Source organism: Coregonus clupeaformis, chromosome 2 (assembly GCF_020615455.1).
Source record: "Coregonus clupeaformis isolate EN_2021a chromosome 2, ASM2061545v1, whole genome shotgun sequence".
NCBI classification, from domain to species: Eukaryota; Metazoa; Chordata; class Actinopteri; order Salmoniformes; family Salmonidae; genus Coregonus; species Coregonus clupeaformis.
Genome location: NC_059193.1, coordinates 38,407,644 through 38,435,355, shown reverse-complemented (window position 1 = coordinate 38,435,355; position 27,712 = coordinate 38,407,644). Strand labels below are relative to the sequence as shown.

The following is a 27,712-nucleotide window of genomic DNA, read 5'->3' as shown; positions in this document are numbered from 1 at the left end:
TCTGTCCACAATATTAGCCCATGTTCATAAAAACATTACTTTATTGACAGACGCGCATTCAAGGTGAATGATCCGTAAGACGGTTAAAATAAATCAAAGTGATGAGTGGAGGAGCCATCAGTATATACAGTATGTCAGAGAGGTAATGAAAGCAAATCACAGCGGAGAGAAGTGAGAGGTGAATCTCCTTTGGAATGTGATTCAGACGGCCCACATTAGACACGGTACAGAGAGTGCCTGTAGCAATGTTCAACCTGACCCCATTTAAAGCTTAACTAACAACATTTATTTATATATATATATATATATATATATATATATATATATATATATATATATATATATATATATATATGGTGTGTGTGTGTGCCTTTGGCCCAGGCACAAAGATGAACTCCTGATCTCGTTTCCCACACGACTCTACCCTGGGGAAATCTTAAATCTTTAATTATCATCTCCCAACACTAAGCAGCTGTGTGTGGCGATCAGAAACGTGGTGGCGGTGGATTTTATTCCCACGGCAGTCCACTCGGCACGGGCTGGCAGGCTCAACGTTGGGCAGAGTAAACGGGGGCATCGGGCTGGAGATGGCACCTTTTGTGCCCACACCGTCCATCAGAGACAGGGAATACAGTGTGTCCTTTCCTGTCAGAAGGAATATCTTGGGTCTCTGGAGAAATGTTGTCAAACATGTCCTTCTATGATGTACTGATTGTCAAAGTGAGATTCCCAAGCACCGAGTAAAAATTGGTTTAAGGAACCATTTTTGTGTTTCATACATCTAAGGGATAGATTTACAAAGCATTGAATTGTTGTAGAGTATGAACCTGTTTTCCTCCTGAGGGAATTATATTAAAAATGATCCTATTTGGAAAAAAAGAGGAGCAAGTTTTGCACTAGTTAAATATCTTAGTAAACTAGATGGTAACTTTACATGAAGTAAAATTGTGGGACTTGCTCTTTAAAATAAAATGGTTGTGTAGTGGAAGAAGTTAAAACGGTTTTACTTTCCTATTTAAAGCAAAGCAGTCACATATAGTCAAAGTAAAATGTAGTACAATAGTTGGTCTGATTACATTGATAGACTACTATATCAACCTTCTTACTTGATTGTGGGGCAGTTAGAGCACACATTTCATCAGAAATAACTACACTCGGAAAACTACACTTTTAAACACTCTCCCACTAGAATACCACAGTATACAATCCCACAGTATATGCAAACTGTAATGATAGAGCACAGAAGACAATGAGGCATTGTTAAAGTTTTAAATAAATAAACTACTTCATGTTCATGAAGTCCTCTCTGGTCTGTAGGGGGATCAGTGGGAAAAAGGACCCACTGGCCAGAAAGGGGGAAGCCCTCCCCTTGGAGCACCTCTGCCCCCAGGGGGAACACACAAGTTAACTGAACATAGCATACATAGGGCCCTATACAATCCATTATTTTCTTTTCCTGATTCTGTTTAATTTTTTCCCAAATTCCGTTTTCTCTGTTTAGTTTTTCCAGGTTTCCTATTTTCAAGTTTTTTTGGGTTGTCACTCTCAAAATCATACCTTTTAAATAGAGAAACAACTAAATTGGACGTTTTAAGTCAACAACAATGCTTAAACCACATCAGGAGACTGCTTTTGAGGTCTGGGAAAAATATAAGAAATTTAGATTTTTTATCAATGCAAGTGCACACCAGCAACAGACCGTTGTTTGGTTAGTGATGTTTCTGTAGCGCTCATGTGATTGCAGAGTTAGCGGGGGGAAAAAAGCCATTAGATTGATGCAAATTATCATGATATCATTATGCCAAGTAGGCATAGTGTAGACATACGTGAGCACCACACACACACACACACACACACACACACACACACACACACACACACACACACACACACACACACACACACACACAGACAGACAGATAGGGGCATTCCTGGGTAACACTACATTAAGTTGCCCGTATTACTTTGTAACTCACACAGTGATAGTTGAATAGCAGAGAAGTCGAGGAATATTTCATACGCTCTAACTTTTTGTCTAACTTATTGGGAAAGTGGTCAGAATTTCAGTTGCTTATAAAAAATGTTGATGCGGTTACTAAAACAGCTGTATTGTTAGATTAGTAGCATATATTTTTGTTAAAATTTCAGATTTGAATAGCAGAGAAGTAGAGGAAAATTTCATACACTCAAACTTTTGGTCTAACTTGTTATGAAATTGGTAAAGTAGCTGATTTGTGTCAAAAGTTGCACTGTTCACAGTGCATGGAATGTTGTCACAATGGGACCTTTAGAATGTTGAATGTTGAACAAATCCTATGAAAGTGCATGAATATGGACAAAACAAGCTAAAAAGTTGTATGCAAGCACACTGGTACTGACAGCTCTGCACATTTAAACGTTTGAATGACGTTTCCAGCTTAAACGGTTTAAAAGGAGTAGCGTTCTAAATAATAATGAGAAGAAGTATGACGGACACTTCTTCATAAGATCAATTAATCAGGCCTGAAGTGCTTTCGTTGAGAGGTCGATCACCACCCTGAGGTGGGATTTGAGTAATGCATTTCCTCATTCAAGGTATTTGCGTCCAAATTTCACCTGCATTCCATATAAGCTCTAGGATTTAGCCAGCGGATCTAGCAGGTGCTTATATGAGCAGAGAGATCATAGCACCTTTAAGGCAGCCCTCACTTAAGATTTCCATCCACAGTCTAAAAGCCACAGGCAGCACACAGAGCTGAGAGCACTAAGTTATTGAATAACTGCCCATGAAAAGAGATATGGTCCTTTGAAACTAAACATGAAGAATGTAGATAAAGGGTGGCGAGAAAGAAGCAATGCTGTGTTTTCCATTAAGCATGGCCTCCGAGATCCAAAATCACTTGTGAGAAATGTTCGCCTGTATTCCGGCGAAATAAATGACTGAACCTTTGGTCGGTACTTAGTTCTGAAGTTGTGTCAGAAAGTGCTTTGAGTCACCACTGGCAGTCCCAGACTCCAAGAAATGAGCTGAGGAGAGCTTCATCAATAACATTTTTCCAGCAGGCAAGGCCAACTTTAAAACCTTCACCGCCGTTCACATTGCAGCAAAAGTGCTAGTTGATTACATGCTAATCAACGTCTATTGTGGCAGTGTGAGGTAAGGAGTAATCAGACAATGAAGAACACAACAAATGAGGAAATGGCTACTCATCAAATCATCAGTCAGAAGAAAAAAAAAGACTAATTCAATGTTCAACCACAGAAACAGTAGGACTAATACTGGGTCTTACTACTCACTGCTGAGAGAAGGTCAAAGGACCATGTTTTAAGCTTCATGGCCATAAAGCTCCACAACATCAAGTTTATGACCTAACCCCTCCAATTTCTTACATTAGAGCGGATAATCAATGCAAAACAGCACCTGATTCATATTGCTGCCAGACGTTACAAGGGCATCAGGAATCAAGATTTACTGTCCTAGGAAGTTACTACACAATGTTTAACCACAACAAATTGAGCCAGTGGCCTTGCAGAGAGAATGCATAACAATAACACTGATTAATTTCCTGTGTTTCGAATGTGCACTCAACTTGATTGGACCGACATGAAAACAATTCAAGAGCACATCCTTTGCCTACTGATATGTATGCTGACGTGGACGGGACATTGTAAGAATGGGATAAATATGTTGGACAAGCTCAAAAGAGTAGCACTATCTTTAAAGTGTAAAAAACTGGAATACATGGAACACGCGCTACAGAGACATTATGTAATCTCAAAACTACTGGCATGCCAACTCAACCTCAATGAATAGAATAGAATAATACTTTATTGGTCCATCTGAGATAGTGCTTATTTTGCACTGCTCCTCAAGACAACACAAACACACGCCACACATTAGGCACATATGAAGGAGCACAGAGTGAGCCACAGTTCAGCACCCCTGGAGCTATTTATGGGTTAAGCGCCTTGACCAGCAGCCTTTTGGTTGTCAGTTCATCTCCCATACTGTCCAGCCTCTGTTTCAAACTAGCAACCTTCTGGTTAATGGTCCGCTTCTCTAACTTCTGGGCTGAAACGAGTACGTAGTCTAAAGAAAACATACTCTTGCGTAAGAATGTGGCATTAATGTATAAACAGCACAACAATCTCACAATGTCAGTCCTTATTGTCATCAGTCCACCTGTCCCAGGCCCTCCTTGAGACTCAGCACATTCCCTGGCCCCTGTGTGTCTCTCTGGGTGAACCTGATGATTCAAATGAGCTGTGACCTTGAGGCAGCTGAGCCTTTGATGATGGGTGTGCTGGGCCAGGCTCCAGTTAGCCCTGTACTCTACCTGCATCGGGGAGGAGTCTAGCCTCCATCCTCCCTCTACAGCTACTCCCTATGGGCAAGACAGCTTCCGAGGTAATAAGAGATGCAATCATGTGTGTCAGGGAAGGGGAGAGTAGTTGACCTGCTGGGAGTCCAAATGCAGATCTATCATCTCGTTAACATATAGTATTTATAATTCACAAGCATGGAGGGTTGCATTTGAATTAAGTTCTGCATCCACACAACTCTATGACCACACTATGACTTGGAAAACAAGATGGCTTCTACATAACTCTACAGGAAATGCTATTGATATTTCAGTGAAAGCGGACATTTTTGTTCTGAAGGCCAGTGGATTTATCAAATCAAATTCCGCTAATACATCAATTATAGATTAACATAACATTCATTCCCCTAATGTTTTTGAAGGGATGAATCAGAATGCGGATAATAGACTGCAAATGCAAGTAACACAATCAAACCAAATAAAAAAGGTTAAAAGGGCATCTACTGAATCACATTAATGATAGCCAGCAAATGCCAAAGTACGCCAATCAACCCAGAGTGGATTGCACAATGATCCAGTTAACATTGATTAGCAATTATCTTTTTTATTTATTTTTTATTTGGACTTGTCATGACAGAGGCAGAACATTAACATTATATGGAAACAATATAAGGCAATTAACATGGGTGGGGAGCAGTGGGCAAAACACAGTATAATGTGATTAAGGGAGACTGTCTGCAACAAAGCAAACAAAGACATGGCTACCAGTCTCCAGTCTCTGCCTGCCTCACACTCTTTCTTCTCTCTATCTCTCTCCTTCTCTTACTCTTTTCTTCCTTTATTTCTCTCTCTCTCTGAGGAGCAGTATAGGTTAGTGACTTGGGGAGAGAGAGTCGCGTTGGAGTGGGCAATCATGGGAAAGGAACTGAACAAAAGCCTTTCTCAGGGAAATCAGCCGGAACTGATTGCTCTTTTCAATCAGGTAAATTAAGTGTGCAGGCTACAGCCCTTTGTAGATGGGCTTGTGATTATTCTAACGTTTGAACCCCCTCACCCTCCTCCGCAACCCCCACAGCCCACCCCACTTCCCCCATCCACATTTCTGACCAGCCAACCCCCGTTTTCCCCCACGGGCCTTGACGCAACAAGCAGAAATTTGCCGGCTCATGGCCTCTAGCTGTACACAGGTTGGCTAGGTCACGTGGCCTCACCTCAGCTACAGATGGTGGTGGTACTAACCACGGAGGCACGCTGTTCTGCTCCCTAAATTACTCGGTGCATTACTATGCCGAGCTGAACTGATGCATTGATTGAGGAGACAGAGCTGAAGAGAGAGGAAGTGGCATCCTAAAGAGACACACTTCCATTCCAGCATGCCGCCGGCCCGGGCCAGGAAGAAGAGTAGGAATAAAAAAAGAGGAGAAACTAAAAAGTTATTTTAGTGGAAACAAAGTTAATCTAATGCACTGGAGAGCGAGAAAGAGAGATGCAAAAAAGAGAGAAGAATGAGAGATGACTAGATATACTGTAGCTCGGGTTAGGGTGAACTGTGTACCCAGTTAAGGAAGCAATGTTTTCCCTTGTTCTAATACCAATTTACCTGACAGGAGACCAAAAAGCCTTGTAAAGGATCTGGAAGATAGTCAGTAAATTATTCAGCTGGGCCTCGTTCTACACAAGTGTAAAAGCTCCTCTAGACTGGTATCAAGCCAACGCGTGGCACGGTCATCGCCACGCTCCTTTTGTGTTCTAGCCTCAAAGTGTTCTCTGATTAAATTAGTTTTAGTGAGCTGAGAATTTAGCTTCTTAGTTTCTCTCCTCTCCGGCAGCTAAAACAACCCTTAAAATCACAGAAAACAACAGAATAAAACATGAGCACTGGTGCTTCCCAGCGCTCATGTTAAAACAAAGATCACGTGTTCCGTTTCTTGTCGGAGTGGGTAACTCAATCGTCAAATTCCTTTTGCACCTGTGAAAGTGCACTTCCGTCATGGCTAGTGCTATCTGGTATCCTTGGGATGTCCCTACCCTACCCTAAACGCTAACCCTAACCTTAACCCCTACCCTTACCTTAACAATAACACCTAACCCTAATCCTAACTCTTACCTTAACCATTTTAAATGTTAACTTTAATGGGGTGGCATCAGAGTTGGACGTCCCAAGGATCCCTGATAGCAAGGACCCTTCTGTCAAAACTGAACAAATGCATCACTTCAGGATTCAAACCAATGCTGTCTGCACAATATAAAATCAAAATATCTTTCCCAATATCATTATTTCTGTCTCTCTCCCTAAGGAATCATCTGCTCTTAAAGGGCTAGTTTTCCGGGTTTTACCCCAATTATTTTCTAACCTCAAGAGAAAATGAAATTTTCCATGGACAATAAATTTACCGTATCATATATAAATTCTGTGTTTATTAACCTATACATAAAATACAGGCTCTACGGAAAGCACTGTGGAATAAACAGTTTTATATTCTCTACAGCCTTCTCCTTAGTGTCATGTCTGTGTTATCCAATGGTGTTTGCCATAATGAATTGAGTCAGCTTATCAGTCTCACCCAATTGAACTAACAAGCATGTACAAGAATTGATTGTCCCTGAAATGACTTGAATGAGTTGATACACGTTCACAGTTTGAGCCGTACACTCATCCATCTATATCCATAATAAAGACTGGGTCTGGTCCTATTTAACAATGGCTGCCTCGCTGCCTCAGTCGAGCACATAATTAATGGAAATTAGATTAAATAACCAATTAGGTAACTAACAAAGTAAATAGGCATCTGGGGATTCCCCATGAATACTTGAGAATGGAATTAGCACAGAATTAGTTTATTGACAGGTGAAATGACAGCGTGGTCAGACAAACAAGTCTATTTCCAGACACGATGAGGCATCAAACACTTGTGACAGGAGGGAACACGCAGATAATTGAGTTTGCCTAGGGAGATTGACCTTCATATGTGTCAGGTAAACAACACAATTCAAATGTGTGAACAAAGTAGCATGTTTACTCTACTTATGACACTTGAGCTGTAATGACTCCACTTCTACACTACCAATGGCAGCCATGTTCTCCTATTCTCAAAGCCAATACACAATGGCAGATAAAGACAATAATACATAGTGCTTTAAAGCCACTCGTTATGTCCTGTCATCCACGCCATGCCTCCCATCCGGCATGTTAATCTTCCTTGGTGGTCATCTCGGAATGTATACGTGTCCCTTGTGCTCCATTAAAGTCCATCTCCCATTGGCCACTGAAACTGCTGCAAGATACCATCCATATTGAATCTGCAGGGGCCCTCTTCCTGAGCGGAATAATATTCCAGATTTATACATAACACAAGGATTGGCCATTAGGAAGTTTTATTCCATCTGATCCAACAGGCCTAATTAAAGTATCTTAACCTTCTTGGGCCTAATCTCTCGGGTCAATCTATAAAACATGGGCGGGTCTAAATCAAGCTGTAAAACACCCCAGAGCCTCTTGGTTTAAGCCATGGGAGAAAACCAATAAAGGATTTGTCACCCCCTTGTAAACCATGCAGTGTGGGATCTGAGAGCTATTGGTGAAGAAAAGGCAGCCGCAAGGTAAATATCCCAAGGTCACGACAATTAAACTAGCTCCCGAAACAAACACTCTGAAACAAGTCATACATTTGGATCATTGTGATAATGTAGAGACAAAGAAAATCCCATTGTCCATTTCCAATTTCATTTAACTGGGCTTGAAGAGGACTTCTGTTCGATAAGTGAGGATACCGGTGGCGGAAGAAGGTGAACAAAATACTTTGATGAAAACACAAGCAAACAACATAATTGTAATCAACATCTTTCTTAATTGAAATGGAGCCAAGGAAGACACAAACCTATAATATGTGGGCCTTGTTGAGGGATTTCTATTAGTTTCCGACAAAACACAATGCAAAGGGATAAAAAGAAGAAGATCAGTAAATGAAACAAGGCAGTAAATTGGTAAAGGTGACTTAACACCTAGAATGATTGCAGCTGTGGAGTAAATTGCATGTTTGTCTAAAATATTTTGTGATTTGCTGTGAGAGTATACCATTTCAATAGGCAGAAATTGCTGGGTGGAATATATCTTGTTTGTTTAAACTATAGCTTACTGCCTTGCCTGGTCCAATAAGAACATTTTGCGATTCCGACATGCTAGTATGACCTTAGCAGAAAACAACACGTTTTTAATACTCTCTGACTTTGCAGTATATTGTACTGTACATCTATCTCTCATGTAAGAATATAATCTACTGTCTCAGGAGTGTCTGCCTAGTATTATGGTTCAACCAGTGATGCAGTGTCCATTATTTAAAAAGGACGGACTGGCTTACCTTTACTAGCACTCTCCACGTGTTCCAGCTCTTCAGGGAACCTCAGGATCTCTGGGTACTTCTCTTCACACTTTTCAGCCAGGAAGTGAAGAAGGGTTGTGTTTTGGTCGGACGACTTAGTGTCTCGAAGCTGAGAGAGAGGTGAAGTCATGGGTGAGTCACGGCATTAGTTGTTCTTATAATATATGCCATATAGTAACAGCTTTTATCCCAATGCGACTGAAAACAGTGAGCACATACATTGTAGTATATTTGACCTGCTCTTACGAACTGAGCCACACAGGATCACAGAAAGTTATTAGAACGTTACAGATGTAGGATCTTAATTTGAGCCAATTTGCTACAGCAGGAAAGTAATCCTGCAGCAACAGGAAATGTGAATTATTATGTGCATTATAGTTAATGGACATTTTTGTAGGGGTTGATATATACAGTCCGACATTTCAAAGCGGAAATTACAAACTTCAGAATACTTTTTAAACCTAAAATACAATACAAGTTTAACATTTATTGCATTGCAGGAAAGTTCTCCTGCAACAGGGTGATCAAAATAAGATCCTACATCTGTAGAAATGACCACAACAACAAAGGATCTGCATGAAACAACCAACCATACATAAACATACAGAGAATTGTCAGGGCAGGAGGGCATATGTATGTCTTTCAGGAACTACCTTTGACCTACTTTGCTTTTATCATATGCCAGAGGCATATACAGAGGGCCTATATAGTACAGTTTGTTAGTGAAGGTCACATACATTTCATGCCCATGCATTAAGTAGACTTTAATTCAAACACAAGTGATTAAGACGCACAATAAAAAAACACACAACATATCAAACAGCACATCTGGATAAAAACATAGGAAAGGAAAAGAGAATATAATGTGCTACACTAGATTAATACAATTGGAGAGAAAAAGGCCAGTACAGTGACTGCCAGGAGCGTATTCTCCATTGTGGAGAACTGCACAAACCTTTCAGAAATTCCGCATGACCTTTCAATGATAGGTTTGTGGTGGAGAGCAGGGGCAAGCCAAATCACTTTCCTCCCCTCTTCCTCTCTTAAAACCTCTCCAATTTTAGAGCAATTGGCTCATTGATGCATTCATCCCTACATGTATTTTCTCGCTTGGTTCCCCCTCTCTACCAGATTATCTTTTATTTTACCCTCACTCTACTTTGGGGGCAGACTGAATTAGTTTGGAAATTGCACTTCTGTCATACGGAGTAGGAGAGCTATGCTACCTTGTCTAGGAAATCACATTGGCTTTATTACACTGCCTTCAGAAAGTATTCACACCCCTTGACTTGTTCCACATTTTGTTGTGTTACAGCCTGAATTTAAAATTCATTCAATTTAGATGTTGTGTCACTGGCCTACACACAATACCCCATAACATCAAAGTGGAATTATGTTTTTTGAAATTTCTACAAATTATTTAAAAATTAAAAGGTGACATGTCTTGAGTCAATAAGTATTCAACCCCTTTGTTATGGCAAGCATAAATAAGTTCACAATTCTAACCTAATTGACAGAGTGAAAAGAAGGAAGCCTGTACAGAATAAAAACACTCCAAAACATGCATCCTGATTGCCACAAGGCACTAAATTAATACTGCAAAAAATGTGGCAAAGCAATTCCATTTTTGTCCTGAATACAAAGTGTTATGTTTGGGGCAAATCCAATACAACACATTACTGAGTACCACTCACCATTTTTTCAAGCATAGTGGTGGCTGCATCATGTATAGTTGTAATTATTATGGACTGGGGAGTTTTCAGGATAAAAAATAAATGGAATGGAGCAAAGCACAGTCACAATCCTAGAGGAAAACCTAGTTCAGTCTGCTTTCCACCAGACACTGGGAGATGAATTCAACTTTCAGAAGGACAATAACCTAAAACACAATGCCAAATCTACAATGGAGTTGCTTACCGAGAAAACAATTAATGTTCCAGAGTGGCCGAGTTACAGTTTTGACTTAAACCTGCCTTAAAAGCTATGGCAAGACTGGAAAATGGTTGTCTAGGAATGATCAACAACCAATTTGACAGAGCTTGAATAATTCAAAAAATATATACAATGGGCAAATGTTGTACAATCAAGGTAGGCAAATCTCTTAGAAACACTTACAGCTACAATCGGCTGTAATTATTGCCAAAGGTGATTCTAACATTGATTGACTAAGGGGTGTGAACACTTATGTAAATGAGATATTTTTGTATGTCATGTTCAATACATTTGCAAAAATGTCTAAAAACATGTTTTCACTTTGACATTATGGGGTATTGTGTGTACACTGGCGAGAAAAAACAAATATTTTATATATTTTTAGTTCAGGCTGTAACGCAACAAAATGTGGAATACGTCTAGGGTTATGTATACTTTCTGAAGTGACTAAGTGTGGGTCGGCACTTCAAAATAAAGAATATCACACATGACAGGCTATGTCAGACACACTGCACTACTGTTTACCTACATTTCAGTTCCTTTGGCCATTCACAAATAGAATGGTAGAGAAATTGGTGAATAAAGCTATTACAATGTAACTACACACAAACACAGTGTTGGTTCTACAGTTATGCATGTGTAGTTACATTAGGGTAACACAATTAAACCTTTTAAGGTAAATCCCTTATGGTTTGTAAAGTGTTACCGAATCTTACAACTATTGTATCATACCACAGTATTTACCCATGAATATACTATAATGTATGTGTACTGTAAATATAAATATTTCAGCAGGACTGGGGAGGCAGGTTGGGGAGTTACCCACTGAGCAAAATCTGTCAGGCTGCATCTGAGCAGCATCAAATCATAGATCCACATGTCAGCGCAGCACTGCAGGGTGTTTTAACAACTCCTTGATACATAGCTTGTATTTATTTTTTACTTTTGCGCTGGAAAACAGGTTATTTATTCACCCTTTTTACTTATTTACTAAAGCTAATTGAAAGTTTTACTTAATTACATCTATTCATTACATTGGACCCATGTGTCAACCGCCCATAAAAACACATCATTGTTCCACAATGTTTCCCAGCATGAAGGTGTTAAAAATGTAAAAAGTGCAACAGCAGATAACCTTTTCACGAATCTCGGGCACAAAGACTTTGAAAATGAATTGAAAAGAGATAACACAGTGGTATAGTACAACAGGAAACAGGGGGGCATCTCTTCGACTCTAAATGTGTGACACCCCAGAGAGGTAGTCGACCAGACTGCACAACTCCCTAACTCCTTTTTTTGCGCTTCCCTCCCTCCCTCACAGAGATGGGAGGGAGAAAGTAGGGTCTGGAGGGACACATTAGGCAGGGACACTGGGGTTGGCTTACCCCCCTCACCGGCTCAAACTGATTGTTTTCTGTCAAGATTTGACTTCAGGATGGCTGGTTTGAGGGGGGAAAAGAGAGTGGTAGATAATTTTATTTATTTATTTTTTTACATTTTAGATTTACAAAAAAATATGTCTTCCATATCCCCAAGCTCAGCTCAGAAAGGCACATCAAATCTGAACCACCAGTGCAGCGGCAACAGCAACAGCTGTGATACAGTATTAACCTTCTTACGAAGAGCCATGCCAAACTCTCAAGATTCTGGCAGACTTCCCTGGGAACAAATGTCTTATGATTTAAATGTCATTGCTACATAAGGGTTACATTATCTTGATGTGTGGGGTAGCCAGTGGTTGACTAAGACAACAGGAAACCACATGATCATATGAGAGAGAGTAAATCCATTCCCATTCCAATTTATGTTTTCCCTTCTGCTTTTGTCTTAAAAATGATAACGTTTTAGACATCAGAGCAACCTTGAGGGAGTCTTATTTGAGTCAGAAAAATTGTGGGGGAAAAAAAAATATTTAGTCAGCCACCAATTGTGCAAGTTCTCCCACTTAAAAATATGAGAGAGGCCTGTAATTTTCATCATAGGTACACGTCAACTATGACAGACAAAATGAGAAAAAAAAATCCAGAAAATCACATTGTAGGATTTTTTATGAATTTATTAGCAAATTATGCTGGAAAATAAGTATTTGGTCAATAACAAAAGTTTATCAATACTTTGTTATATACCCTTTGTTGGCAATGACACAGGTCAAACGTTTTCTGTAAGTCTTCACAAGGTTTTCACACACTGTTGCTGGTATTTTGGCCCATTCCTCCATGCAGATCTCCTCTAGAGCAGTGATGTTTTGGGGCTGTCGCTGGGCAACACGGACATTCAACTCCCTCCAAAGATTTTCTATGGGGTTGAGATCTGGAGACTGGCTAGGCCACTCCAGGACCTTGAAATGCTTCTTACGAAGCCACTCCTTCGTTGCCCGGGCGGTGTGTTTGGGATCATTGTCATGCTGAAAGACCCAGCCACGTTTCATCTTCAATGCCCTTGCTGATGGAAGGAGGTTTTCACTCAAAATCTCACGATACATGGTCCCATTCATTCTTTCCTTTACACGGATCAGTCGTCCTTGTCCCTTTGCAGAAAAATAGCCCCAAAGCATGATTTTTCCACCCTCATGCTTCACAGTAGGTATGGTGTTCTTTGGATGCAACTCAGCATTCTTTGTCCTCCAAACACGACGAGTTGAGTTTTTACCAAAAAGTTATATTTTGGTTTCATCTGACCATATGACATTCTCCCAATCCTCTTCTGGATCATCCAAATGCACTCTAGCAAACTTCAGACGGGCCTGGACATGTACTGGCTTAAGCAGGGGGACACGTCTGGCACTGCAGGATTTGAGTCCCTGGCGGCGTAGTGTGTTACTGATGGTAGGCTTTTTACTTTGGTCCCAGCTCTCTGCAGGTCATTCACTAGGTCCCCCCCGTGTGGTTCTGGGATTTTTGCTCACCGTTCTTGTGATCATTTTGACCCCACGGGGTGAGATCTTGCGTGGAGCCCCAGATCGAGGGAGATTATCAGTGGTCTTGTATGTCTTCCATTTCCTAATAATTGCTCCCACAGTTGATTTCTTCAAACCAAGCTGCTTACCTATTGCAGATTCAGTCTTCCCAGCCTGGTGCAGGTCTACAATTTTGTTTCTGGTGTCCTTTGACAGCTCTTTGGTCTTGGCCATAGTGGAGTTTGGAGTGTGACTGTTTGAGGTTGTGGACAGGTGTCTTTTATACTGATAACAAGTTCAAACAGGTGCCATTAATACAGGTAACGAGTGGAGGACAGAGGAGCCTCTTAAAGAAGAAGTTACAGGTCTGTGAGAGCCAGAAATCTTGCTTGTTTGTAGATGACCAAATACTTATTTTCCACCATAATTTGCAAATAAATTCATTAAAAATCCTACAATGTGATTTTCTGGATTTTCTGTTCTCATTTTGTCTGTCATAGTTGACATGTACCTATGATGCAAATTACAGGCCTCTCTCATATTTTTAAGTGGGAGAACTTGCACAATTGGTGGCTGACTAAATACTTTTTTTCCCCACTGTATGTTCATATGATAGGAAAGATATACAAAACCTTGCAGAGAGCATATCCAACTAACAATCTCTTAGAAAAATAACAAATAAAAAAACTAATAATAAAAACAATTAAAAAAACTATTGGAACCAAGACTCAAAATAACTGACACAAGATTGAGGGAAAGTTGGAGCATAACTAATAACCTTACAGTTAACAAAAATGTACGCTTAATCCAGTATAAGATAATGTTTATAATTTATTATACAATTCACAAATTCTACAGCACAACAAGCAGAGTCATGTCTTAAGTGTACAACTAATAATAATCCATGCTTTCTGGAAATGCTATGAAGTCCAGAAGATGTGGGCGGAGCTAGAAAGTTGTCTGTCACAAGTATTACAATGTAAACATATTTTTAATCCGTCTGACTGCATATTTCAAGACATGACATATGTGGGTGTAGTGAGATACCCGATGGGTTGGACAATTCTCTTCTCATCACTCATCAAGAAAAATCATATACTAAAAATGTTGAAATCAATCAATCTGCCATCATTAACACAATGGAAAAATCAAATTATTTATTATTTAAATATTGAAAGTGCGTGGGCTACAGCGATAAACAAAATGGTGCAGTTTCAGGCCATGTGGCAAACAATAATGCAAACCAATCACTTTTATTTTATTGGTGACATACACATATTTAGCAGATGTTATCGTGGGTGTAGTGAAATGCTTGTGCTCCTAGCTCCAACAGTGCAGTACTATCTAACAATTCACAACAATACACACAAATCTAAAAGTAAAATAATGGAATTAAGAAATGTATACATATTAGGAAGAGCAATGTCAGAATCCAGATTATGTGTGTGTATACATATACACATATATATATATATATATATATATATATATATATATATATATATATATATATATATTGTGACGTCACGAGAGGCTACACAGCTTTCAGCGGGATTGCTCAAGTAGTGCAAGGAGACAAGGTTCAAACAAAACAAGGATTTTATTATAGGTCTTGGGAAATTAATCGAAAATATAACAAAATTCTGTTCTCTTGTGGCTCTTTAAGGGTTAACAGTTCAGGGATGTCTCTTCCACCTCCAAAATCATAATTCTCACTCGCTCAGATAACTTTTCCCCAGCCTTACTGTAGCCCACGTTGCAGCTAGTGGCCAACCCAGCAAAAAGTCCTTCCAAATGTCTCTCACATATTTCCACAGGTGCATATATCCAAAGGTGAGTATTTCCCAAAGGTAAGTATCTCCAAATCCTTATATTCCTCATGGAAGTGGACGTGCAGCACTCTTGTCCTCCAGAGAGCCCAGGTTGGAGACTGTGTCTCTTCCCTTCCCAAACCTTCAGCTCATCAGCTCCTCATTTGTTTCAGCTGCGTGGGAAGATTGGCCATAGAGGGGTGGAGTTCCCGACCATACCAGCAGATGGAGCCATAGCTGTCTGGGTTTGCAGCCACCTCAGGGGATGTAACGTCCCTCCAGGACACAGCCTCTCGTGACATCACATATATATATATATATATATATATATATATATATATATATATATATATATATATATATATATATATATATATATATATATATATATACACACACTCTTATCGAGAGCAACTTACATTACCAATTAGGGTTAAGTGCCTTGCTCAAGGGCACCTTTGCCAGATTTTTCACCTAGTCGGCTCGGGGATTCGAAACAGCAACATTTTGGTTACGGGCCCAACACTCTTAACCGCTAGGCTTCCTGCTGCCCCACTGACTGAGATTTTCCCCCAAGATACTTTTCCCTGGTAAAGAGTTACATTTGCCACCCAGCAGCAACTACTGTACATATTTGACATGGTTGAAACACACTATTACACACATGTAGTCTGCACTATCCCTCCAGGAGATTCTTACTGCAAACTATGCATTGCAAAGTTGATGGCACATCCATTATACAAACAACATAAGTCATCTGAAACAAACATATTGCAGAGAACCATCAAAGTGCTGTGAAGTTCAAGATGGCTTCTCTAAAGGAAGTAGTTTCCAGCTCCTTCTACCCTCAACGCAGAGCTAGGGTGGATGTATGGTGGATGTATGGTGGAGGAATGGGTGGGGCCACCTCCTTCCTCATGGAAGCCAGAGCTGAGTGGATGTGCACATGGAGCCTGTTCTCAAAGTCATAGCCAGCATAGTCATCCTTGGCCTGAAGCATCAGACTCAGGGCTGTCCAGTAAGACACAGCCCAACTCGTAGCAGGAGTGCTGCACATAGGAATTGTTCTGACGAGCCACCTCATCCCCGGCAGCCAGATGGAAGCACTGAATGGCTTCTTTGATGGTTGCCGAGACATCTGTGCATGTCACCAAGAAGCAGGTTTTTCAGGCCAGCAATTGAAATGTCATCTAGTTACTGCAAAACGTGGCTCATGATCTGCAGCTTAGAGGTGGAGCACTTAGGCAAGGCCTTCCACAGGTAAAGCCCCCCAATCACAGCCAGGACACAAAGCTCTCTGGATGGGGTGTGTTTCCTTAGCCTCTCTGCCCTCTTCATAGATAACTGTTCTATCTGATTGTTCTTCCTTTTGATAAGCTTATGCACATCTTTGAAGACAGCGGAAGCTCCCTCCAAATCTCCTGTTGCTCCCTGGGAGACTCCAGTTAAGTAGGCATAGTAGCACTGGGACCAGAGTGGCTCAGTCGCCAGACACTAAAAGGCCCTGTAGGTGTCACTGTACCTCAGCTCGATCATACTGCACCACCATATTTCATTCAAACACACATGCTGGATCTCCCTCTGGTCTGTATCCAGCTCCAAGGCATTTTGGAAGGACGTCAAGGCACTTTTGATCCAGCACTCCAGGCGCTGCACCCTGCCCTTGAAGAACATGAAGATGGAGGAGTTTGGGTATACAGACTCCTTTCTCTGGAAGATAGCCTTAGCCTCCATATATATACAGTCCATTCAGAAAGTATTCAGACCCCATTACTTTTTCCACATTTTGTTACGTTACAGCCTTATTCTAAAATTGATTTTTTTTTTATCCCCTCATGAATCTAAACACAATACCCCATAATAACAAAGCAAGACATGGTACCAAATGTATTAAAAATAAAACACTGAAACCGTTTTTTATAGCATTTTGCACATTTATAACAAATAAAAAACTGAAATATCACATTTACATAAGTATTCAGACCCTTTACTCAGTACTTTGTTGAAGCACCTTTGGCAGCGATTACAGCCTTGCGTCTTCTTTGGTATGACACTACAAGCTTGACACACCTGTATTTGGGGAGTTTCTCCCATTCTTCTCTGCAGATCCTCTCAAGCTCTGTCAGGTTGGATGGGGAGCGTAACTGTACAGCTATTTTCAGGTCTCTCCAGAGATGTTCAAGTATGGCCTCTGGCTGGGTCACTAGAGGACATTCAGAGACTTGTCCCGAAGCCACTCCTGTGTTGTATTTTCTGTGTGCTTAGGGTCGTTGTCCTGTTGGAAGGTAAACTTTCACCCCAGTCTGAGGTCCTGAGTGCCCTGGAGCAGGTTTTCATCAAGGATATCTCTGCACTTTGTCCTCACAGCATGATGTTGCCACCACCATGATTCACCATAGGGATGGTGCCAGGTTTCCTCCAGACATGACACTTGGCATTCAGGCCAAAGAGTTCAATCTTGGTTTCATCACACCAGAGAATCTTGTTTCTCACGGACTCAGGGACCTTCAATGCTGTATAAAAATGTTTGTACCCTTCCCCAGATCTGTGCCTCGACACAATCCTGTCTCGGAGATCTACGAACAATTCCTTCGACCTCATGGCTTGATTTTTGCTTGGACATGCACTGTCAACTGTGGGACCGGAAAATTGAAAGTTTCTTCAAGTGCAGTCGCAAAACTGATGAAACTGGGTCTCATGAGGACCACCACAGGAAAGGAAGACCCAGAGTTACCTCTACTGCAGAGGATAAGTTCATTAGAGTTACCAGCCTTAGACATTGCAGCCCAAATAAATGCTTCATAGAGTTCAAGTAAAATACACATTTCAACATGAACCGTTCAGAGGAGACTGCGTGAATCAGGCCTTCATGGTTGAATTGCTGCAAAGAAAACCATACTGAAGCACACCAATAACAAGAGACTTGCTTGGGCCAAGAAACATGAGAAATGGACATTAGATTGGTGGAAATCTGTCCTTTGGTCTTAAGAGTCCAAATTTGAGATGCTTGTCTTTGTGAGACGCAGAGTAGGTGAACGGATGATCCCCACATGGGTGGTTCCCACCGTGAAGCATGGAGGAGGAGGTGTGATGGTGTGGGGGTGCTTTGCTGGTGACACTGTATGCAATTTATTTAGAAATCAAGGCAAACTTAACCAGCATGACTATCATTTGCTTTTCAACAGGACAATGACCCAACACACCTCCAGGCTGTGTAAGGGCTATTTGACCAAGAAGGAGAGTGATGGGGTGCTGCATCAGATGACCTTGCCTCCACAATCACCTGACCTCAACCCAATTGAGATAGTTTGGGATGAGTTGGACCGCAGAGTGAAGGAAAAGCAGCCAACAAGTGCTCAGCATATGTGAGAACTCCTTCAAGACTGTTGGAAAATAATTCCAGGTGAAGCTGGTTGAGAGAATGCCAAGAGTGTGCAAAGCTGTCATCAAGGCAAAGGGTGGCTACTTTGGATAATTTCAAATATAAATATAAATATTTTTTTTTTTTGATTTGTTTAACAGTTTTTTGGTTACTACATGATTCCATATGTGTTATTTCATAGTTTTGATGTCTTCACTACTTTTCTACATATATATGTGATGGGAAGTATAGACATTATGGACAATATGTGGATATAATATTTAGAATATCTATAGAATATGTAAGATATAATAGTATTTATACAGAAATAGTTGAATAGGATGGCATTGACTAGAATACAGTAAATACATATGAATAAAACAGTGTGTAAACATTATTAAAGTGACCAGTGTTACATTATTAAAGTGACCAGTGTTACATTATTAAAGTGACCAGTGTTCCATTATTAAAGTGACCAGTGATTCCATGTCTATGTTCATAGGGCAGCAGCCTCTAAGTTGAGTAACCGGGTGGTAGCCGGCTAGCGACAATGACTAAGTTCAGGGCAGGGTACTGGGTGGAGGCCGGCTAGTGATGGCTATTTACATTTACATTTTAGTTATTTAGCAGACACTCTTATCCAGAGTGACTTACAGTTAGTGAGTGCATACATTTTCATACTGGCCCCCCGTGGGAATCAAACCCACAACCCTGGTGTTGCAAGCACCATGCTCTACCAACTGAGCTACACGAGACCATTTATTTAACAGTCCGATGGCGTGATCGGGTGCTGTAGATGTCCTGGAGGGCAGGCAGTGTGCTCCCAGTGAGGCGTTGGGCAGACCGCACCACCCTCTGGAGAGCCCTGTGGTTGTGGCCGGTGCAGTTGCCATACCAGGCAGTGATACAGCCCGACAGGATGCTCTCAATGGTGGATCTGTAAAAGTTTGTGAGGGTCTTAGGGGCCAAGCCAAATTTCTTCAGCCTCCTGAGGTTGAAGAGGGGCTGTTGCGCCTTCTTCACCACACTGTCTGTATGGGTGGCCCATTTCACCTTCTCCACTGCAGCTCTGTCAACGTGGATGGGGGCATGCTCCCTCTGCTGTCTCCTGAAGTCCACGATCAGCTCCTTCATTTTGTTGACGTTGAGGGACATGCTATTTTCCTGGCACCACTCCGCCAGGACCCTCACCTCCTCCCTGTAGGCTGTCTCATCATTGTTGGTAATCAGGCCTACTACTGTTGTGTCGTCTGCAAACTTGATGATTGAGTTGGAGGTGTGTGTGGCCATGCAGTCATGGGTCAACAGGGAGTACAGGAGGGGGCTGAGCACGCACCCTTGTGGGGCACCTGTGTTGAGGATCAGCGTAGTGGAGGTGTTGTTGCCTACCTTCACCACTTGGGGGCGGCCCGTCAGGAAGTCCAGGACCCAGTTGCACAGGGCGGGGTTCAGACCCAGGGCCCCGAGCTTAATGATGAGCTTGGAGGGTACTATGGTGTTGAAGGCTGAGCTGTAGTCAATGCAAATCATTCATATATAGGTATTCCTCTTGTCCAGATGGGATAGGGCAGTGTGCAGTGCGATGGCGATTGCATCGTCTGTGGATGTATTTGGGCGTTATGCAAATTCAAGGTAAGGTGGAGGTGATATAACTAGCCTCTCAAAGCACTTAATGATGGCAGAAGTGAGTGCTACGTGGCAATAGTCATTTAGTTCAGTTACCTTTGCTTTCTTGGGTACAGGAACAATGGTGGACATCTTGAAGCTAGTGGGGACAGCATACTGTGATAGGGATATATTTAATATGTCCGTAAACACTCCAGTCATCTGGTCTGCCCATGTTCTGAGGACGCGGCTAGGGATACTGTCTGGGCCGGCAGCCTTGCGAGGGTTAACACACTTAAATGTCTTACTCATGTCGGCCATGGAGAACAAGAGCCCACAGTCCTTGGGAGGGCATAATTGCACTGTTTGTATACGACCATATTCCCAGTCACCTTGCCGTGGTTAAATGCGGTGGTTCACACTTTCACAGCAGTCAGTGTATATGTGTCACGATCGTCTGAAGAAGCGGACCAATACGCAGCGCGTGGAGTGAACATGATGACTTTATTTATTAAAGCAACCACGAAAAACAACAAATGACGATAGTGAAGTCCTCTGTAACACTGACAGAAACATGGAACAAAAACCCACAACCCCAAGGTGAAAACACACAGTATAAATATGGCTCCCAATCAGAGATAACGAGCCGACAGCTGACACTCGTTACCTCCGATTGGGAGTCATTGACCAAACATAGAAAAAACAACCTAGACTAACCAACATAGAAATACACCCAAGTGAAATGAACAACCCTGGCTCAAAATCAAAGTCCATAGAGCCAGAGTGTCACAGTACCCCCCCCCCTAAAGGTGCGAACTCCGGGCGCACCAGCAAACAGTCTAGGGGAGGGTCTGGGTGGGCGTCTGTCTATGGTGGCGGCTCAGGCACTGGTCGTGGTCCCCACCCCACCATAGTCACTACCCGCTTGTGTAACCTCCTCCACATGACCACCCCCAACTAAACCCCACAGGATTAAGGGGCAGCACTGGACCAAGAGGCATCACCGGACTCAGGGGCAGCACCGGACTAAGGGGCAGCACCGGGCTAAGGGGCAGCACCGGGCTAAGGGGCAGCACCGGACTAAGGGGCAGCACCGGGCTAAGGGGCAGCACCGGACTAAGGGGCAGCACCGGCCTAAGGGGCAGCACCGGACTAAGGGGCAGCACCGGGCTAAGGGGCAGCACCGGGCTAAGGAGCAGCACCGGGCTAAGGGGCAGTACCGGACTAAGGGGCAGCTCCGGAATAAATGGCGGATCCTGGCTGGCTGGCTCTGGCGGATCCTGGCTGGCTGGCGGATCCGGGCTGGACGGCTCTGGCGGATCCGGGCTGGACGGCTCTGGCGGATCCTGGCTGGACGGCTCTGACGGATCCTGGCTGAACGGCTCTGGCGGATCCTGGCTGGACGGCTCTGGCGGATCCTGGCTGAACGGCTCTGGCGGATCCTGGCTGGACGGCTCTGGCGGATCCTGGCTGGGACGGCTCTGGCGGATCCTGGCTGGGACGGCTCTGGCGGATCCTGGCTGGACGGCTCTGGCGGATCCTGGCTGAACGGCTCTGGCGGATCCTGGCTGGACGGCTCTGGCGGATCCTGGCTGGACGGCTCTGGCGGATCCTGGCTGAACGGCTCTGGCGGATCCTGGCTGAACGGCTCTGGCGGATCCTGGCTGGACGGCTCTGGCGGATCCTGGCTGGACGGCTCTGGCGGATCCTGGCTGGACGGCTCTTGGCTGGCTGACGGGTCTGGCTGCTCTGGCTGGCTGACGGATCTGGCTGCTCATGGCTGGCTGACGGATCTGGCTGCTCGCGGCTGGCTGACGGATCTGGCTGCTCATGGCTGGCTGACGGATCTGGCTGCTCATGGCTGGCTGACGGATCCGGCTGCTCGCGGCTGGCTGACGGATCTGGCTGCTCGCGGCTGGCTGACGGATCTGGCTGCTCATGGCTGGCTGACGGATCTGGCTGCTCGTGGCTGGCTGACGGTGCTGGCTGGGCGGCTGGCGGTGGAGGCGGACCCCAGCCTCGGAGAGTGGTCATCACCTCCCGCAGGGCGGTTCCCATCTGCAGGAGCTGCTCTTGCTGGACCCGAACCTGGGCTTCCAGTCTTGCACGGGCTGCGTCGGCTCCTGCTGATTCCATCGCTGGTGTATGATTCTGTCTGGCGGAAGGCTCTAGCGGCTCCTGTCTGGCGGAAGGCTCTAGCGGCTCCGGTCTGGGCGGACGGCTCTGAAGGCTCATGGCAGACGGGCGGCTTTGCAGGCTCAGTACAGACGGGCGGCTTATGCAGCGCTTGGCAGACGGGCAGTTCAGGCGCCATAGGGCAGACGGGCAGTACAGGCGCCGTTGAGCAGACGGGCAGTTCAGGCGCCCAAGCCATGTGCCCCCCCCCAAAAATGTTTTGGGGTTGCCTCCCGTCCTTCCGACGATGGCCCTGCTGCTGTCGTTGCTCCTCTCCTGCCAGGTTCTCCCCCTTCATCGCCCTCCGGTACCGGACGGCCTCCTCCTGCGTTATCTGTCCCCAACCGAGGAGGACATCCACCAGCGTTTTCTCCTTACCCGGCGCTTCCTCCCCAAGAAATGTTTGGGTAGTACTCCCGGGCTTCCAGCCTTGCCTCCGTGCTTCCGCCTCATACCACCTCCTCTCTGCTTTAGCTGCCTCCAGCTCTTCACGAGGGCGGTGATATTCCTCCGGTTGTGCCCAAGGACCCTTTCCAGCCCGTATCTCCTCCCATGTCCACGAATCCTTTGGAGGCGTCCATAAATCCTGTGTAGGTAGGTCCTATTGCCGTTTGTTACGCTGCTTGGTCCTCTTGTGGTGGGTTTTTCTGTCACAATCGTCTGAAGAAGCGGACCAATACGCAGCGCGTGGAGTGAACATGATGACTTTATTTATTAAAGCAACCACGAAAAACAACAAATGACGATAGTGAAGTCCTCTGTAACACTGACAGAAACATGGAACAAAAACCCACAACCCCAAGGTGAAAACACACAGTATAAATATGGCTCCCAATCAGAGATAACGAGCCGACAGCGGACACTCGTTACCTCCGATTGGGAGTCATTGACCAAACATAGAAAAAACAACCTAGACTAACCAACATAGAAATACACCCAAGTGAAATGAACAACCCTGGCTCAAAATCAAAGTCCATAGAGCCAGAGTGTCACAATATGTCAATGTTATTCTCAGAGGCAACCCGGAACATATCCCAGTCTGTATGGACGGGGACAGTATATCTGGAGAGAGCCATGATTCTGTGAAACAGTGTATGTTACAGTCCCTGGAAGGAGATCCTCGCCCTGAGCTCGTCTACTTTATTTTCCAGTGACTGAACACTAGCGAGTAATATACTCAGAAGTGGTGGATGGTGTGCACTCCTCCTGAGTCGGACTAGAAGTCCACTCCGAATATCTCTTCTCCTCCGGCGGTGTCTTGGAACAACCTCTGGGATAAATTAAATTGCCTTGGGTGGTGCAATCAAAGGATCCAATGTGGGAAAGTCACATTTCTGGTCTGAATGCTGGTGAGTTACCGCCACTCTGGTTTCCAAAAGTTATTTCCGGCTGTATGTAATAACACAAAACAAATTCTGGCCCAATAACATAAGAAACAACAAAACAAATAAATATATATATAAATATTTTTTTCCCTCACTGTATATATACTGCAAAGTTGCTTAGGAGCTAGACACAGAGCTGCCAGGTCTATCGGCACCATCTAGGGATGGGGGTGTGAGCATGCGGGTCTGGGTGGAGGAGGTGTAGTCGTTGTTTGTGTGCGTCTGTAAGATGTTGTTCGTGTGTGTATGTTTGTATTTGGTAAAAAAAAAAGAAAAAAAAAGAAATAAAAAAAAGAAGAAGAATTATCAATTGGACTCATCATTGACAATGTACTTTTTTGATTCCTCATAATCACAACATAATGCAATATGGTGCTCATTTTAGGACTAAACAGCAGCAGATGTGGAAAAGGGCTGTTGGAAAACCAATCAAAGTCATTGGCAACATTCCCACCCCCTGCCACTGTCAGGGGCAAGATGGAAAAGGGAGTCTAAGCCGAGTTGATTACACATAATGCAATTGACCACTCTCCAGGACATAGACAATTACATGATTACAACAGACCAACCATGTGGTTCAGTTCACATTCTGACGTGTCGGGCCGTGATGAAAGGGCATACACATTGCCACTGATAGTCTAATGGTAATGAGTGTTAATGCAACAGCCCATTATGATTCTGCTCCGATAGTCATAGGAGCAACATGATGTGCACCACCATCAGCACACTTCCGTTCATCACACATTGGCCTCTAATAGCCGTATAAAGCTGCATGTTAACCCCACCAGCCCCAGTTCAACACCTGCTAAGAGTGCTAAATACTTATTATTCAGGCTATTTCTGTTCAAGCAGCCTATCCCTATGTTCTCCCTCTTACACAATCCCTCTCTTCTCTTTAGCTCTCTTCACTTCTCTTCTCTTGTTTTTTCTCTTTTTCCCAATTTGCTGATAGATCCCTACTTTGTGCAGCAACCAATGTCGTCCTAGCTCTAATGATCAAGAATTACTTGGAATGATATGCACGGTGAGGGGAATCATTCATCATGGTGCTATGCAAACAATGGCCTCATGCTAATCGGAGCACGTCTCAGGCAGATAATTAACTATTCAAAGGGCTCTGAGTGATCAATAAAGTATTTAGCCTGGATGAGGCCTTTGTATCCTTTTCAAAGTGGAGGGAGAGATCTGCGGGATTATAATGCAATTGTTCCCAGGGAAAAATGAATTGTGGCGAAAATCCAAACTCCAAAAGCCGGGAGGGGGTGGATTGATATAATATGTATATGATTCCCTATAATATGGAAGGCATCAGGAACACACCAGTGCAGACATCTAAACAAGGCCAACCACTTGGTGCTGGGGGAACGTAGCATTACCCAAATCCTAATGGTGTGGGATGCAGCGTTCTGCTGCACCCCACACTCAGCCACTGGGTTGTTTACCATTCACTGTCTAAGCACGCACGCACGCACGCACGCACGCACGCACGCACGCACGCACGCACGCACGCACGCACGCACGCACGCACGCACACACACACACACACACACACACACACACACACACACACACACACACACACACACACACACACACACACACACACACACACACACACACACACACACACACACACACACACACACACACACCCATACACACACGTAAGCAAGCACACACACACAAACACATAGTAAGCAACAGTATATGCATAAAAATAACACACTTTAAAGGCTTTCGCTATTTCCATAAAAATGTCAGGTCTGTACTGACGACCTCGGCAGGTTTAGTGCACGCCTGTCTTCTCTGGTTTCCACAGATATCACACCCAGAACAATTTAGGGCTTTGCATCGGCTAGGTCTTTCAACAACAAATAATGCCTTATATGTCTAGTACACTCCAATTTTCTGAAGTAAATACAAAATAAAAATTTTTTCCTGAAGAACCCAAACAGTACATTCTGAAAATGAAAGAACATTGTCAGCAAACACACTTGCCAAGCCTCTAGCTTGAGTTATCATGAACACTCCAGCAGATCTATGAGTAGAAGGCAAGTCTTGGCATTACTCTTACCAAGATATTTTCAAAATTGTTAGATAACAACATTCCATTACATTATACTGGGTTACATTATATAACATGTATTATATAAATATGAGAAAATGTAGTGTTGGAAAGAAGAGGTAAGACATGTTGATTGATCTTTGTTTCCATTGCGTTGGATATAGATCCTTCTGTAGATGCATGAGCAAATTAAATATATGACAATGACTCATAAAAAATCCAAAATCATTATTATGCTGCAATGTATTTTAGGGTCTTTCATGATTTGTGGGTGTCTTGGGTCAGTGAAACACTGTCAAATTCAATAGAAAGAGTAAATGTTACAGTGCAATTAATTAATTGCACTCAACTGGTGTCCCAGGTCTAAATCTGTCCCTGAAAATAATGAAAACCAGAAGAGTAACTAGCCTCGAGGGACAGATTTGAATAGCTTTACAACATATTATGTCCATCCAAACCCCTTACACCCTATACATTCATATATTGTAGCTGCCATCTCAACACACCCACTGACACTGTTTATAGAGGCCTTGTTGTTGCGTATGGCTGCATATGTATCCCCCACATAATGACAACATATTATCCTGCTCCTCATCACCAGCAAACTGTCTCCAGAAATTAATTCAGGAATATTACTAGCTATTTACAGCCCAGGTCATTAAAGTATTTTCATATCCGTGGAGTCGCAGCATTAAATAATGGTTTGGTACCTTGATGCTGACATATTTAAGAGGCAGCTATTATGGCCTACTTGACTCGTTGGGTTGCTAATGACAATGGGGCTAATGGTAAAGAAGTGAACGTGAAATGAGCGAGGGAAGGAGAAAAAAAAACACACATTGAGCTGGTGGTAATTTGACATCTTATAAGTTCATTCTACATGGATAATGAAAATACTGCCGATAGTTTTTGTGAAATGCTGTACTTCTACCTATTTCTGTCTCTGGAATGACTGCCACCCCAACTAGATTCTGATTCTTCTCTGGCTTATCCACAGTTGTCCCGCACACAAACAAGATGCCCTGGGTTGGCATAGTGGGTGGTAATTGGCTAAGCAGATGCCTATTGCCCAATGATAAATCATCCTGTCATATTACTGTACCAGCATAGGGCCTGGGCACACAGTGGTTTGTGAGAATGACATACAGTACACACACACACACACACACACACACACACACACACACACACACACACACACACACACACACACACACACACACACACACACACACACACACACACACACACACACACACACACACACACACACACACACACACACACACACACACACACACACACACACACACACACACACACACACACACACTGGGGCATGTTAAAGGAGCAACATGTAGTCCTAAATTAAAACACAACTGTGTATTAAATGTAGCAAAGACCTGAGTCCCCCCAGCTAAACTGTGGATGCACCAGTCTTTAGAAAATAAAAGAAAGGAGGATGTGTATAAGGAGTCTGGAAAGAAAAACTGTGCCAGCCAAATGTGTATGTGTGTGTATGTGTCTGTGTGTCTATGCCATCGTCTCCAATTTAGTGCATAAGAAACTCCATATTCATTCCACACTGTGATTGCCATGCTGCTGGAACTGCATGCTGGGAGAGCTAATTAGCGCAACCCACCTCTGCGTGCCCATGCCGGCAATATCCTCACCATACAGACGCCGCAGTCAGCCGTGCCTACATAACACACACACACATCCACACACTCACACACAAATGTGAGCACAAACACTGACACAAACACTCACACAAACCCACACACAATCATATTCAAACAATC

At 43.3% G+C, this 27,712-nt stretch overlaps 1 protein-coding gene and 1 pseudogene across 1 annotated transcript in view; both read right to left on the bottom strand.

Moving 5' to 3' along the window:
* The window catches only part of LOC121535952 (protein diaphanous homolog 2-like), a 726,045-nt gene that overhangs the window by 225,851 nt on the left and 472,482 nt on the right, over positions 1–27,712 (bottom strand). The window contains exon 23 of the mRNA XM_041843185.2: positions 8,660–8,789. Coding sequence (XP_041699119.1) covers positions 8,660–8,789 — 130 coding nt within the window. The remainder of the gene's footprint in view (positions 1–8,659; positions 8,790–27,712) is intronic.
* LOC121585551 lies at positions 16,167–17,053 on the bottom strand (annotated as a pseudogene).